Below are 14,930 nucleotides of genomic sequence, written 5' to 3' on the forward strand. Positions count from 1 at the left end.
TCCGAAACCGGGCCTTTCTCGACGCCAAGGAACCCCGTCCTCTGTGACGATGCCGAGAAGTCGACTCCCATGCCGGCGGCGATGAAGCTCCCTCCAGCGACGTCGAAGGGGAGCCGACGGCAGCCGAGGCCGATGCCGTAAGCGGTACTGGCATAGGGGACCGCACCACAGGCACAGCGCCAGCCGCCGCTTCCATCGACGGTACCGAGGGCGCAAGCACCCCCGGTACCAAGACAGACTGACACAGCAGCCCTTCCAGGAGACCTGGAAGAATGGCTCAGATGCGCTCGTCTAGAGCCGCTGCCGAGGAAGGCTGTGGGGCCGGTGCAGAAGTCGGCGTCAGAATCTGTGGAGGCCTGGGAGGCGGTACCGGGCTGTTCGAAGATCTACGCACCGACACCTCTTGTATGGAGGGTGAGTGCTCCTCCGGGCGTCAACGCTTCTCGGGTGCCGAATCCTTCGATGCCCCGGAGCTCCCGGTACCGTGTCTCGAAGGAGACCGATGACAATGCTTCTTCGCCTTCACTCGAAGCATGTCACCGGTGAGGAGGACGTGGAATCCACACGCCTCCTTGGGGTCGGGTCCGACAGCAGTCAGTCCCAATGGGCCTGCACAGCAGGAGCCCTTGAGACAGGTGGAGACCCGCTCGATGGCTCACTACTCCCAGCTAGAGGTGAAGTCCGGACAGCCATTACCTTGTCTCCCGATGTCGATGCCATCCCCGGTGTCGTGTCAACGCCACCGACCTCGGTACCGATGTCGACGTCGAGGAATCAGTTGGAGCTCCGAAAACACGGTCCCGAAGAGCTCTTTTCGACGCCTGTGTCCGCTTTTTCAAGCTCAGACACAACTTACAGGCGTCTGGGCGATGGTCGGGCCCAAGGCACTGGATGCATCACACGTGCAGGTCAGTGCCCGAAATCGACCGCTGGCACAGAGCACACTTTTTGAAGCCGCTGGGAGGCTTCGAGGACATGAGCGGAAAAATCACAGTGGCGAAATCAAAGGCTCGATTGTGTCAACAGAAGGGCACAAAAATGAGAACCGCGTACGCGCGGCCTAAGAAGGTTGCCTCGGAAGTGAAAGGAAACTTAAAAAGGGGAAAAAATAAGAAAATAACTGAGGCGGGAACGGACGTGCGCGGGCAGGAAGATGGCCACGCATGCACAGTGTGTCTGTCCCGCGCTCCGGAAGCTGTTACAAAGTTTGTTGATTTTTGCTGGAAAAATCACCGTTCCCGGGCCGCCGTGGACGCCGACCCATCAGTGAGAACAAGCAGCCTGCTTGTCCTGGGAGAATATGATAAATACAACCAGAATATGAATATTATCATAATAAAAACATCGAAGAGGACTGGAAGACTATGACAAAATGAGGAAAATAGTTAAAAAGAAGCTAAAAGTATCGGCCACAAAGGTTAGGACTTTAAATCAGGCATGGACATTGTTTAAAAATACCATTGTGGAAGCCCTGACCAGATGTATTCCACATATTAACAAATGAGAAAGAGCAAACGCCAGCATGAAGGTGAAGTGAAAGAGACTATTAGAGCCAAAAGAACATCTTTCAAAGAATGGAAAAAGGATCCAAATGAAGAAAATAAGAAGCAACATAAGCACTGTCAAGCTAGATGTAAAGCATTGATAAAGATTGGTAAAAGAGAATATGAAGAAAAAATTGACACAGAGACAAAACTCATAGTATCACCTTTTTCAGCAACATTAGAAACAGAAAGTCTGTGACGGAATCTGTGGGGTTGCTAGATCATGACGGAGCAAAAGGGGCACTCGGAGAGGACAAAGCACAGTGATGAAATGTTTTGCTTCAGTCTTTACAGAAGAAGATGTAAGAGATCTACCTGTACCAGAAATGGTTTTCGAGGGTGACAATGCTGAGAAACTGAAAGAAATCTGGAAGACAGGGAGAGGCATAATCAAACGGGGCACTCAAGTTTTCCTGAGGATGTCCTCACAGGACGTCCCAGCGAAGGGGCGGGAAAACACGTATTATTGAAACAAGATGGGCGGCCATCTTTCATTTCGATAAAACGGTTGGGGATGCCCAAATCTCAACATTTAGTTCGACCTTAGAGATGGTCGTCCCCGGTTTTCGGCGATAATGGAAACTGAGGACACCCATCTCAGAAACGACCAAATCCAAGCCATTTGATTGTAGGAGGAGCCAGCATTCGTAGTGCACTGGTCCCCCTCGCATGCCAGAACACCCACTACCCACAACTGTACAACACTACCATAGACCTAAGGGGTGAAGGGGGGCACCTACACGTGGGTACAATGGGTTTTGAATGGCTCACATTTACTACCACAAGTGTAACAGGTAGGGGGGGACGGGCCTGGGTCGCCTGCCTGAAGTGCACTGCACCCACTAAAACTGCCCCAGGGACCTGCATACTGCTGTCAGGGATTTGGTATGACATTTGAGTCTGGCAAAAAAAATATTTTTAAAGTTTTTTTTTTTTTAGGGTGGGAGGGAGTTAGTGACCATTGGGGGAGTAAGGGGAGGTCATCCCCGATTCCCTCCGGTGGTCTTCTGGTCAGTTCAGGCACCTTTTTGAGACTTGGTTGCAAGAAAAAATGGACCAAGTAAAGTCGGCCAAATGCTCGTCAGGGATGCCCTTCTTTTTTCCATGTGTTCTTTTTTCCATGTGTTAAGCATGCCCCAATCCCGCCTTCGCTATGCTTCAGACACGCCCCTGTGAACTTTGGTCATCCCTGCGACAGAAAGCAGTTGAGGACGCCCAAAACTGGCTTTCGATTAAGCCGATTTGGGCGGCCCTGGAAGAAGGACGCCCATTTTGCGATTTGTGTCGAAAGATGGGCGCCCTTCTCTTTCAAAAATAAGCCTGATACTGAGTTAAATCAACCGGATGGTATACAACTCATGTTACTGAAAGAATTCAAACATGAAATTGCTGATCTGCTGTTAGTGATCTGTCGTTAAAATCATTTAAAAATGATTTTCAAAAAGGGTTCCAGGTGTGATCTAGGAAATTACAGACCGGTAAGCCTGACTTCAGTGACGGGCAAAATAGTGGAAACTATTATTAAGAATAAAATTATAGAACACAGACAAACATGGTTTAATGGGACAGACTCAGTATGGGTTCAGCTGAGGGAAGTCTTCCCTCACCAATTTGCTTCATTTCTTTGAAGGTGTGAACATGTGGACAAAGGTGAGCCAGATGACGTAGTGTATCTAGATTTCTAGAAAGCTTTTGATAAACTTCAAGAGAGACTCCTGAGAAAATTAAAAAATCATGGGATAAGAGGCAATGTCGTTCTGTGGATTAGGAATTGGATATTGGACTGAAAACAGACAGTAGGGTTAAATGGCCATATTTCTTAATGGAAGAGGGTGAATAGTGGAGTGCTGCAAGATCTATACTGAGACCTACTGCTCTCATAATTTCATAAAAAAAAAATTAAGTCAAGTCTGTTGGCAAGATTTTCCAAAACTAAGGTGGCTATGGTTCTGCAACTCACTGTCTCAAGGTGCAACACTATTTTACATGCATGCAATTTTTTATTGTACCTTTTAATTTTGTAAGCTGTTTTGATTTTTCTAAGACAGTATATAAAACATTTTAAACAAACAATTTGCCTATTAAAAGGGATTTGGATTTAGCTCAGGTCTTTTTAAGTACTAGCTCAAGACAGAGTCACATCTATTTTCCCTTCCTCAAAGAGCTAAGAGACTTGCCTAAAAACAAGATCTGCCTGTGGGATTTGGACCAATCTTCCCTGGTTCTCAGCTTGCTGCTCTAGCTATCCTTTCTTATGTAAATGTATCACCTGACTACATTATCCTTTGAAAGTGAGCAGATCAATTCTTGAATACTGAGGATGTGGCTAGCACTGTTGTTGTGCACAAAAATATCCTTAATGGGTCCTACCAAGCAATCAGCTGATTGTGCAAAGCCCTATGCCTAGAAGACCTCTGTTCAGATTCCATATGTACAGCTGGGTACAATTTGCTGCCGCTGCAGTCATTAACTATTAATAATCAGAGCAGCAGACAGAGTAGAGCTTTAAACATCAGGTGATGTGAAACAGTTCTTGCGCTTATTAAACCTGCATACTAACCATGAAACCTGGAACCACAGGCTGAATGAATTTGGTTTTAAATGTGTACAGCAATTGCTTCGAGCTTGCATTATAGAATGAGAGCTGACCTGCAACACAGAAAAAGGAAAACATATTTTTACATAAAGATGCAATTTTCTTACAGACACTGGATTACAATTGCAAACTAAGCATGTCAGGGTAGGAAATTAAGTGAAGAATGCTCCCCCTGCCCCCATGATCCATGTGATTGGTGCATCTCTAATGCCACAGAGGGAGCCCAGAATTGCCAAGTTGCGCAGAACATATCAATCACTTCTCAAACACAAAATGTTGTGCCAACCAACTTGACAGAAGGGAAGGAGTCAACTGATTATCTGGGAATAGGGTAACTGCTGGTTTTTGTGTTTTCTGTTAAGAACAATTCTGTAAATGAACAATATAACCACTCAACACAACAGGAGACTACGTTTTGGAATGTAAGGCTAAATAGACCTTGACCATAGAGTAAAGAGGAAAACTCCAGCCAGGTTGAGTTCCATGGGTTCAAAGCTGTTGCGAGTGATATATATATATATATAGCCAACCTTCAGTGGAAGAGCCCTTTCTGTCCAAATCCATATAGGTAAATCCATGAGCAACAAAGAAGAAATGGCATACAGAGAAAGTTGTGGCTCTTCAGGCTCCTGGAAGTGCGAACCAGGGAAGCCAGGGTTCAAATCTCACTTCTACCCCTGACAACCCTTGAGCAAATCACTTTCTCCCGTTGTCTCAGGCATCCACTTAGATTGTAAGCTGTTTGGATCAGGGACATATTGTAGCTGAGTATTTATCAGCACTGTACAATGCTAAGTATGCCAAGTAGTGGTATAAAAATGATAAGTATTATTAGGAAGGCCAGGTTACCTTTCTTCTTTAGGGAGGGTGAGGTTTCCCTCATTTGTGTGATCTGAAGGTTGGAGTGAGCTCTCAGATTCAAGAGTTCCTATTATGAATTCTAAGGCATAGACAGTTTTGACAAGGAGCAGTGGCGTAGCAAGGGTAGTTGACACCAGGGGCCGTCATTTTTTAACACCCCCCCCCCCCCCCAAATCCAGTACTAGGTATACCGAGAATACAAAATACTCAGGACCTATAGAGCAATTCTACCATACCATAAGCAGTAATTTGTACAAGTCACACAAGGAAAAGGAAAGCATCTTAAACACTACAGTGAGCACTAGAACATCAGTTCACCTATTGTAAAATGAAAACAGACAGATTAGTACAGATTGTCGATCCTGCACAGTCAATGCCAACTGAAAGCCACAACTTTTTCACAAACACAGATACACCCTAATCCACTATAGAATAAGTAATCACAAACTTTCTATTTAGACAAAAATTAAACTAAACCCCCGATGCCAGACTCTGCATACAATGCAACACCACAGAAACAGAAAATGTCCCCTAGTACTATGCAAAATATAAAGACAGCAGATGTAAATTTGAAAAAACAAATACCAATCACCACTTTACAAATTAACAAATTAAGTCAAAATGTATTAAAATTAGTCCAATAAAAAGATTACCTTATTTACATGTTCTATTTATAAACATTTATTAACACAGCTACAATACTATATCCTAAAGCAAAAAAATAAAAATATATATTTTATTTACAGTTTGTTGTCTCTGGTTTCGGCTTTCCTCATCTTCTTTTCACTGTCTTCCTTCCATCCAGCATCTGTCTTCGTTCTCTCTCTGCCCCTTCCGTCCACTGTCTGCCCTCTCTCTTCCTTCCATCCACATCTGCCCCTTCCATCCACCATTTGCCCCAGTCTGCCCTCTTTCTCTCTCCCCCTTCCACCCACCATCTGCCCTTTCTCTCTGCCCTTTCAATCCGTCTGCCCTCCCTCTCCCATCCATCCAGGGTCTGCCCTCCTTCACGCTCCCCCCTTCCATCCAGGGTCTGTCCCCTCTCTCTCTGCCCCCTCTTTTCAGCCCCCTTATTCCACCTGTCCCTAGTTCCAGCCCCAGCCCACATCTCCCACCTGCCCCCCTTTTCAGCCCCACTATCCCACGTCCCCAGCCCTTTTCTTCCATCAGCCCCCAGCCACTTCTCACTGTCCCCTTTTCAGCCCCTAGTTTCAACCCCAGCCCTTTTCTCTCACCAGTCCCGAGCTTCAGCCCCAGCCAGTTCTCCCTGTCTCCTTTAAAGCCCCCAGTCCCCCCAGTTTCAGCCCCTGCCCCTTTTCAGCCCCCAGTTCCAGTACTAGCCCCCTTATCCCAACTACCCTCCTTTTCAGCCCCCTTCATCCACCACATGCCTTGCATCCCCCCTTTCAGCCCCAGACACATTCTCCCACCTGCCCCAGGCATGGACCCATTTTCCCTCCTGCCCCCTTGTCAGACCCCAGTTCCAGCTTCAGACCCTTCTCCCCTCTGAGCACTCCCACCCCTCCCCTCTCCTATGCCCTTCTCCCCTCTGAGCTCCCCCACCCTCCCCAATCCTTCTCCCCTCTGAGCTCCCCCTCTCCCATCTGAGCCCCCTCTGTGCTCTCCCACCCCTCCCCAATCCCCTTCTCCCCTCTGGGCTCCCCTTCTCCCCTCTGAGCCCCTCCCCCCCTGACCCCGTCCCATCGTCTCCCCTCCGTCCAGGCTGACAGGGCCCTCTTCTCCTGCCACCACCCTGCCTGTTTTAAAAAAAATCCATGCAGCGATGCAGGCAGCGCTTCGCATCTGCCCTGTCTGTGCTGTAAAAGCTGAAAATCGCCTCGCTGGCATCGGGCCTTCCCTCGCGGTGTCCCGCCCTCTTCTGAGGTAACTTCCTATTTCCTCGAGGGCGAGACATCACGAGGGAAGGCCTGACGTCAGCGAGGCGATTTTCAGCTTTTACAGCACATACAGGGCAGACGGGAAGCGCTGCCTGCATTGCTGCATGGATTTTTTTTAAAACAGGAAAAGTGGTGGCAGGAGACGACGGAGCACCCCCCCCCCCCCACCCACTGACACCCAGGGCGGACCGCCCCCACCGCCCCGCTCTTGCTACGCCACTGTCCAGGAGACTGTCTTCCAACCACATAATGTGATACCATTTATAAACAAAAAAAGGAGGCTTTCATGCAAAGTTTCTAAGGAAGAAAGAGACCAATTAGAAGCTAAACTTTTCCTACCATGTGATGCTACACTTAGTACAATCCTTTTCTGAGGAAGTACTGAGAGCAGAGGAAGTAAACATTTCTTTGCTTGGAAATCTGGCAGCATAAAGTTTGAGATAAAAGAGAATTTGTGGGTCTATTGATAAAATCTGTTTTAATTAAAAAAATTAATTAGCTTGTTTAAGGAGTCTGATTCTTTTGCCTCAATTTAAATTTAGCTGTTTTAAACCTAGAATATTAGAAGGTAGGTATTTGATTGAAGGATCTTAAATTCTTTTCCCCTAGTTTTTTCTTCTTTCCTACCCACCCCAGGCCCATCTTTTAATTTATAGTCAATTATCCTAATTAAGAAGACAAGACAGAAATTTACATAGCTACCCAGTAGTTGACGGCAGATAACGACCTGCATAGTCCATCCAGTCTGCCCAAAATATGCATACCAAAATATGCATAATCTATCTTGAACTGTCCTTGCTAATTTCAGAGCATAGAGAGTAGAAATGTGCCCACTATGATAGAGGAAGTGACGTCACAGCTTCAAATGGCAGCTTAGTCTGTTCACTCTTGCCTCAACTACACTACACTACAATTGTCATTATCCAGCACCATCCATAGATAGCAAGGTCAATATTTGATGCCCAGTGTGAACTGAGTATTGTTATCAAAAGTAAAGCCCCTTTTCTGCGAAAAAAGACAGCAGACACTCGGAGTGAGTTGCAGCAAAGGGCACTGGACACTGTGTGTCTCCCGCCCCACTCTCACCCTCCGACTCCGCATTGTCTCTAGCGGATGCATGTTCTTACCCAGCGAAAAGGGGTCTTTCCAAAGAACTGAAGCAATATCTGACTGGCATTCAGGCAGAGATCAAGATGTCTAAGGAGGAGATCTTGGAACACGACGTCCCTGAGTGCACACCTCTGTGAGTTGGGCGGACAGGTGGAAGATAAAGAATCAAGCTCAACGAGCATGTGGAGGCCTTGGAGACACATACCTCACAGATCAAGGACTTTGTAACGAAGCATGAGGATTTTCTTTATAACTGGATGATATTGAAAACAGAGGGTGGCGGAAGAATTTGCATTTTCGGGGTGTCCACAAGGGGGGGGGGGGGGCCACGGAGGACGTGGCGGTAATAGTGTGCACACTATGTTCCAAGCTGCTGGAATCGGAGGATGTTGTTAACTCTATGGACATAGAGAGGGCGCACTGCTCTCTTGGGCATTACAGCCTACAGACATTATAGAACGTTTTGCTAAATTTGCTGATAAAGAACTATTCCCTAGCAGGCTCGTCAGGTTTCTTCTTTGGATTACAATGAAGCCAAGATTTACGTCTACCAGGACTTGTCACAATTTACCCTGTTGCAACTAAAGCTTACGAAGCCTGCACTTGACATCTTATCAAAGGAAAACGTTGTCTACCGTTGGGGGTTCCCCTTTTCTCTCTGCTGCTGCCTGGAAGCTTCTGCATGTGGCAGACCTGATAACTACTAACGCGCTACCTAGCACCATCGCTCCAGATACCTGTGCCAAAATACAGAAGTGGAGCAGGGTTCCAACGCAATCCAACAAATCTTCAGTTTCTTACTATTCCACTGCACCTCCATGACTCTATTTGAGCTGAGGAAGCGAAGTTTCTTACCTGAAGCAGGTATTCTCCGAGGACAGCAGGCTACTACTACTACTACTATTTAGCATTTCTATAGCGCTACAAGGCGTACGCAGGCTGGATATTCTCACGTGTGGGTGACGTCATGTCGGCCCCGGAGTATTTTAGCGAAAAATCTCAAGAGGTCTCTTCTGGAGCGTTGCGCATGCGCGTGCATGATTTCCCATCCACCGCGCGGTCCCGCTCTTCAGTTGAATCCAATAGATGAAAAGAAAGACAACTCCAAAGTGGAGGTGGGAGGGTTTGTGAGAATATCCAGCCTGCTGTCCTCGGAGAATACCTGCTTCAGGTAAAAAACTTCGCTTTCTCCAAGGACAAGCAGGCTGATATTCTCACATGTGGGGTATTCCTAGCCCCCAGGCTCACTCAAAACAACAATGATTGGTCAACTGGACCTCGCAGCGGCGAGGGCATAACAAAGATTGACCTGAAACAAGAAACATCTAACTGAGAGTGCAGCCTGGAACAGAATAAAAATGGGCCTAAGAGGGTTGGAGTTGGATTCTAAACCCCAAACAGATTCTGCAGCACCAACTGCCCAAACCGACTGTCGTGTCGACTGTCCTGCTGAAGGCAGTAATGAGATGTGAATGTGTGGACTGATGACCACGTCGCAGCCTTGCAGATCTCTTCAATAGTGGCTGACCACAGATGAGCCACTGACGCAGCCATGGCTCTAACACTGTGAGCCGTGACATGGCCCTCTAAAGTCAGCCCAGCTTGGGCGTAAGTGAAGGAAATGCAATCTGCTAGCCAATTAGATATGGTGCGTTTCCCGACAGCAACTCCCCTCTTGTTGGGATTAAAAGAAATAAACAACTGGGCAGACTGTCTGTGGGGGCTTGTCCGCTCCACGCAAAAGGCCAATGCTCTTTTGCAGTCCAAAGTGTGCAGCTTGCTTTCGCCAGGATTTGTATGAGAACGGGGAAAGAATGTTGGCAAGACAATCGACTGGTTCAGATGGAACTCTGACACCACCTTCGGCAGGAACTTAGGGTGCTTATGGAGGACTACTCTGTTATGATGAAATTTAAGATAAGGAGCATGAACCACTAGAGCCTGAAGCTCACTGACATTACGAGCTGAAGTAACAGCCACCAAGAAAATGACCTTCCAGGTCAAGTACTTCAAATGGCAGGAATTCAGTGGCTCGAAAGGGGGTTTCATCAGCTGGGTGAGAACAACATCCCACGACACTGGAGGAGGCTTGATAGGGGGCTTTGACAAAAGCAAGCCTCTCATGAACTGAACAACTAAAGGCTATTCAGAGATAGGCTGACCTTCTACACGTTGATGATAAGCACTAATCGCACTAAGGTGAACTCTTACTGAGTTGGTCTTGAGACCAGACTCTGATAGGTGTAGAAGGTATTCAAGCAGGGTCTGTGTAGGACAAGAAAAAGGATCTAGGGCCCTGCTGACACACTAGACGGCAAACCTCTTCCATTTAAAGGAGTAACACCTTTTCGTGGAATCTTTCCTGGAAGCAAGCAAAACTCGGGAGACACCCTCAGAAAGACCCAAGGAGGCGAATTCTAAGCTCTCAACATCCAAGCCGTGACAGCCAGAGACTGGAGGTTGGGATGCAGAAGCGCCCCCTCGTTCTGAGTAATGAGGGTTGGGAAACACTCCAATCTCCACGGTTCTTCGGAATATAACTCTAGAAGAAGAGGGAACCAGATCTGAAGGGGCCAAAAGGGCGCTATCAGAATCATGGTCCCTCGGTCTTGCTTGAGTTTCAGCAAAGTCTTCCCCACCAGAGGTATGGGAGGATACGCGTATAGAAGGCCTGTCCCCCAATGAAGGAGAAAGGCATCCGACGCTAGCCTGCCATGGGCCTGTAGTCTGGAACAGAACTGAGGGACCTTGTGATTCAGTTGAGTGGCAAAAAGATCCACCAAGGGGGTGCCCCACTCTCGGAAAATCTTTCTGGCTACAGCCATGTTCAGCGACCACTCGTGAGGTTGCATTATCCTGCTCAACCTGTCGGCCAGACTGTTGTTTACGCCGGCTAGATAAATGGCTTGGAGAAGCATGCCGTGTTGGTGAGCCCAAAGCCACATCTGAACGGCTTCCTGACACAGAGGGCGAGATCCGGTACCCACTTGCTTGTGGAGGTAGTACATCACAACCTGATTGTCTGTTTGAATTAGAATAACTTGGTTGGATAGCCGATCTCTGAAAGACTTTAGAGCGTTCCAGATCGCTCGCAACTCCAGGAGGTTGATCTGAAGATGCTTTTCCTGAAGGGACCAAGCTCCTTGAGTGTGAAGCCCATCTACATGCGCTCTGCACCCTAGGAGGGATGCATCCATCGTCAGCACTTTTTGTGGCTGAGGAATTTGGAATGGGCGCCCCAAAACCAGATTGGATCGAATTGTCCACCACTGAAGGGAATTCCGAAAGTTGGTGGACAGCTGGATCACATCCTCTAGATCCCCTGTAGCTTGATACCACTGGGAAGCTAGGGTCCACTGAGCTGATCTCATGTGTAGACGTGCCATGGGAGTTACATGAACTGTGGAAGCCATGTGCCCCAGAAGTCTCAACATCTGCCGAGCTGTGATCTGTTGGGACGCTTGAACCCTGCTCTTGGCTCGGGAAGATAGGCACAAGCTGTCTTCGTGCACAACAGACCCCCTATGAATTCCAGTTTTTGAACAGGCCTGAGATGGGACTTTGGGTAATTGATTACAAACCCTAGAAGCTCCAGCACTTGAATAGTCATCCACATGGACTGTAAAGCTGCGTTCCCAGCCGAAACTGCAGATACTTCCTGTGAGCTGGAAGTATCGAATTGTGAGTGTAAGCATCCTTTTCCAGAGAGCATAGCCAATCGTTTTCCTGAATCATGGGAAGAAGGGTGCCTAGGGAAAGCATCCTGAACTTTTCTCGAACCAGATTATTTGTTCAGGCCCCTTAGGTCTAGGATGGGACGCACCCCCCTGTTTTCTTTTCCACAAGGAAGTACCTGGAATAGAATCCCAGCCCTTCTTGCCCTGGTGGAAACGGGCTCAAAAGCATTGGTGCTGAGAAGGGCGGACAATTCCTCTGCAAGTACTTGCCTGTGCTGAGAGCTGAAGGACTGAGCTCTCGGTGGGCAATTTGGAGGTTTGGATTCCAGATTTAGGGTGTATCCTAACCGGACTATTTGAAGAACCCACCTGTCGGAGGTTACAAGAGGCCACCTTTGGTGAAAAAATTATAACCTCCCTCCGACAGGCAGCTCGTCCGGCACGGACACTTTGATAGCGGCTATGCTCAACTGGAGTCAGTCAAAAACCTGTCCCTGGTTTTTGCTGGGGAGCTGCAGGGGCCTGCTTCGGCGCACGCTGTTGACGAGAACGAGCGTGCTGTGGCGGAGCCTGAACCAGCTGTTGAAAAGCAGGAGTGTACCTACGGCCCCTAGTGGCGTAGGAAGCACTTCTCTTCCCTTTAAAAAACTTCCTAGAAGAGGAAGTAGATGCAGAAGGCGCCCGGCGGGAGAGAGAATCCATAGCGTTATCACGCTGATAGAGATGATCAATCAACTCTTCAACTTTCTCTCCAAAAAGATGATCCCCCCGGCAAGCGATATCCGCAATCTTCTGCTGAGTCCTTTCCTCCAGGTTAGAGGCACGCAGCCATGAGAGTCTGCGCATCACTATACCCACAGCAGAAAATCTGGATGTCACATCGCAAGTATCGTAAATGCCCCTGGACAGGAATTTGTGACACGCCTTCTGCTGCCTGACCACTTGACGAAAAGGCTCGGCCTGCTCCAGTGGGGGCGCATCAACCAAGCTCTCAAGCTGCCTCATTGAGTTCCGCAAATGAATGCTCGTAAAGAGCTGGTATGACTGAATTTTGGATGCGAGCATGCCAGCCTGATACGCCTTTCTCCCAAAAGAGTCCAAGGTTCTATGTTCCCGCCCCGGGGATGCTGAGGCAAAGTTCCTAGAACTCTTGGCCCTTCTGAGAGCGGAATCCACCACCGCAGAATCATGAGGCAACTGAGGCCTCACGAAACTGGGTTCCCCGTGGATCTGATACTGGGACTCAGCCTTTTTAGGGATAGTTGGGCATGAAAGAGGCTCCTCCCAGTTCCTCATCAGCACTTCCCTGAGTGTATCATGAAAAGGAACTGTGGTAGGACTTAGGTGGAGATGGATAATCCAGGACCTCGAGCATCTTGGCCCTGGGTTCATCCACAGTCTCCACAGGGAAGGGAAAGGCCTCAGACATTTCCCGCACAAAAGATGAAAAAGACAAGCTCTCCGGAGGGGAGAGCTGCCTCTGAGGTGAGGGAGTTGAATCAGATGGAAAGACCTAGAGAATCCCCTCGGCAGAGAAAACTCCATGCCCGCCATCCTCATCAGATGAGTCATCATCAGATGGGGCTAACAGCTCAGAAAGAGCAGCCCGGATCCGAGCCCGTCTCGACATGGAGATGCGGCGACCTCGATGGCGGTGTCAAGAAGTCGACTCCCCAGGAGACTCCGGTGAAGCTTCCTCCACCAATGACAATGGAGAGTCAACCCAGAAGGCTGCCGACGGAGACCTCACCACTGGCAAAAGACTAGGTGCCGCAGGAGCCTCCGGCACCGTGGGTACCGGTACCTCCGGTGCCGGGCGCATATGGTGCAGCACCACTTCCATAAAACCAGGAAAAATAGCCTTGATGCGCTCATCTACAGAAGCTGTCGAGGAAGCTGCGGTGCCGGTGTGGGCTTCGGAAACAGAATCTGCAGAGGCTGAGGAGCCGATACCGGGCTGCCAGACGACCGTCGCATCGACACCATCACAGAGGGAGAGCGATCCTCTCGGCGTCGACGCTTCTCGGGTGCCGAATGCTTCGACGACCCGGAGCTCCCGGTACTGTGTCGAGAAGGAGAACGATGACGGTGCTTCTTGGACTTCGCCCGACGCCCGTCATCGAGACTCCTTGGTACCGGTGAGGAGGCCGTGGAATACAGGTCGGTCCCAGGGGGCCTGCAAAGCAGGAGGCGCCGAAGCGGGTGGAGACCCACTCGATTCATCACTGCTCCCAGCGTGCATCGGTCTTTTGGCAGCCTGTACCCGGTCTCCCGATGCCAACGCTGCCCTCGACGTCGACGGTACCGATGTCGACGTCACCGACGCCGAGCTACCGGACCCAAAAAGCTTTTCTCTCTGGGCCTCTCGAGAGAGCTGAGTACGTTTTTTCATTTTTAGGCACAACTTACAGCTCTCCTGAAGATGGTCAGGCCCAAGGCACTGAAGGCACCAGGAGTGCGGATCAGTGCCAGAGATGGTCCGGTTGCAGCGGGCACATGGCTTGAAGCCGCTGGGCGTCTTCAATGACATTGCGGTAAAAATAGCCTCCGCGAAATCAAAGGATGCGATTGTGTCAGAAAAACAGACACAAAAGAAGGAAAAAATCCCGATCGAGCGACCTAAGAACGGTCGCAACAAAAAATAAAGGAAACTTATAAAACATGAAAAAAATACTGAAAAATAAAGGAAAAACTTTTTTTTTTTTTTTTAAATACACCCTCAAAGAGGGAAAAACGAACTTCACGAAGAAGACAGAAGAAAACTTCCACTCCGGAGCCAGGAAACGCGAAGCGCTGTAATCAGAAACTCTGTGTCTCCTCAGATGCGGAACGGAAAAAACTGAGAAGCGGGACCGTGCGGCGGGCAGGAAATCGTGCGCACGCATGCGCAGTGTGAGCGCCATGCGCGGTGGAACGCTCCAGAAGAAACTTCTGGCGATTTTTTGCTAAAAATACTCCGGGGCCGACGTGACGTCACCCACACGTGAGAATATCAGCCTGCTTGTCCTCTGAGAATGTTGACTACTTCCTGCAAGATAGGAAGTGGAGAGACAGTGGGTATTTTGTATGCTTGTCTTACTTGGAGAGGCTGAAGAGTGGTGTGGATGTTGTACGTAGGTGTTAGTGGATAACAGTGTTAGATTTTGGGTCTGTATGTGTGTGAGTTGGGGGTGGGTGGTACTGGGTTCGTTCAGTGAAGTGGGTTAATTCCTTTACCTCCTACTCAGGGGACCTGAGAGGTCTA

At 48.7% G+C, this 14,930-nt stretch overlaps 1 protein-coding gene across 2 annotated transcripts in view; it reads right to left on the reverse strand.

The window, feature by feature from the left end:
* FSD1L (fibronectin type III and SPRY domain containing 1 like) overlaps nucleotides 1–14,930 on the reverse strand; it is a 525,899-nt gene that overhangs the window by 34,638 nt on the left and 476,331 nt on the right. For both annotated transcript variants that reach the window (XM_030194325.1, XM_030194324.1), the window contains one exon: nucleotides 4,105–4,193. In XM_030194325.1, coding sequence (XP_030050185.1) covers nucleotides 4,105–4,193 — 89 coding nt within the window. The remainder of the gene's footprint in view (nucleotides 1–4,104; nucleotides 4,194–14,930) is intronic.

The sequence above is a fragment of the Microcaecilia unicolor genome, chromosome 2 (genome assembly GCF_901765095.1).
Source record: "Microcaecilia unicolor chromosome 2, aMicUni1.1, whole genome shotgun sequence".
Lineage (NCBI taxonomy): Eukaryota > Metazoa > Chordata > Amphibia > Gymnophiona > Siphonopidae > Microcaecilia > Microcaecilia unicolor.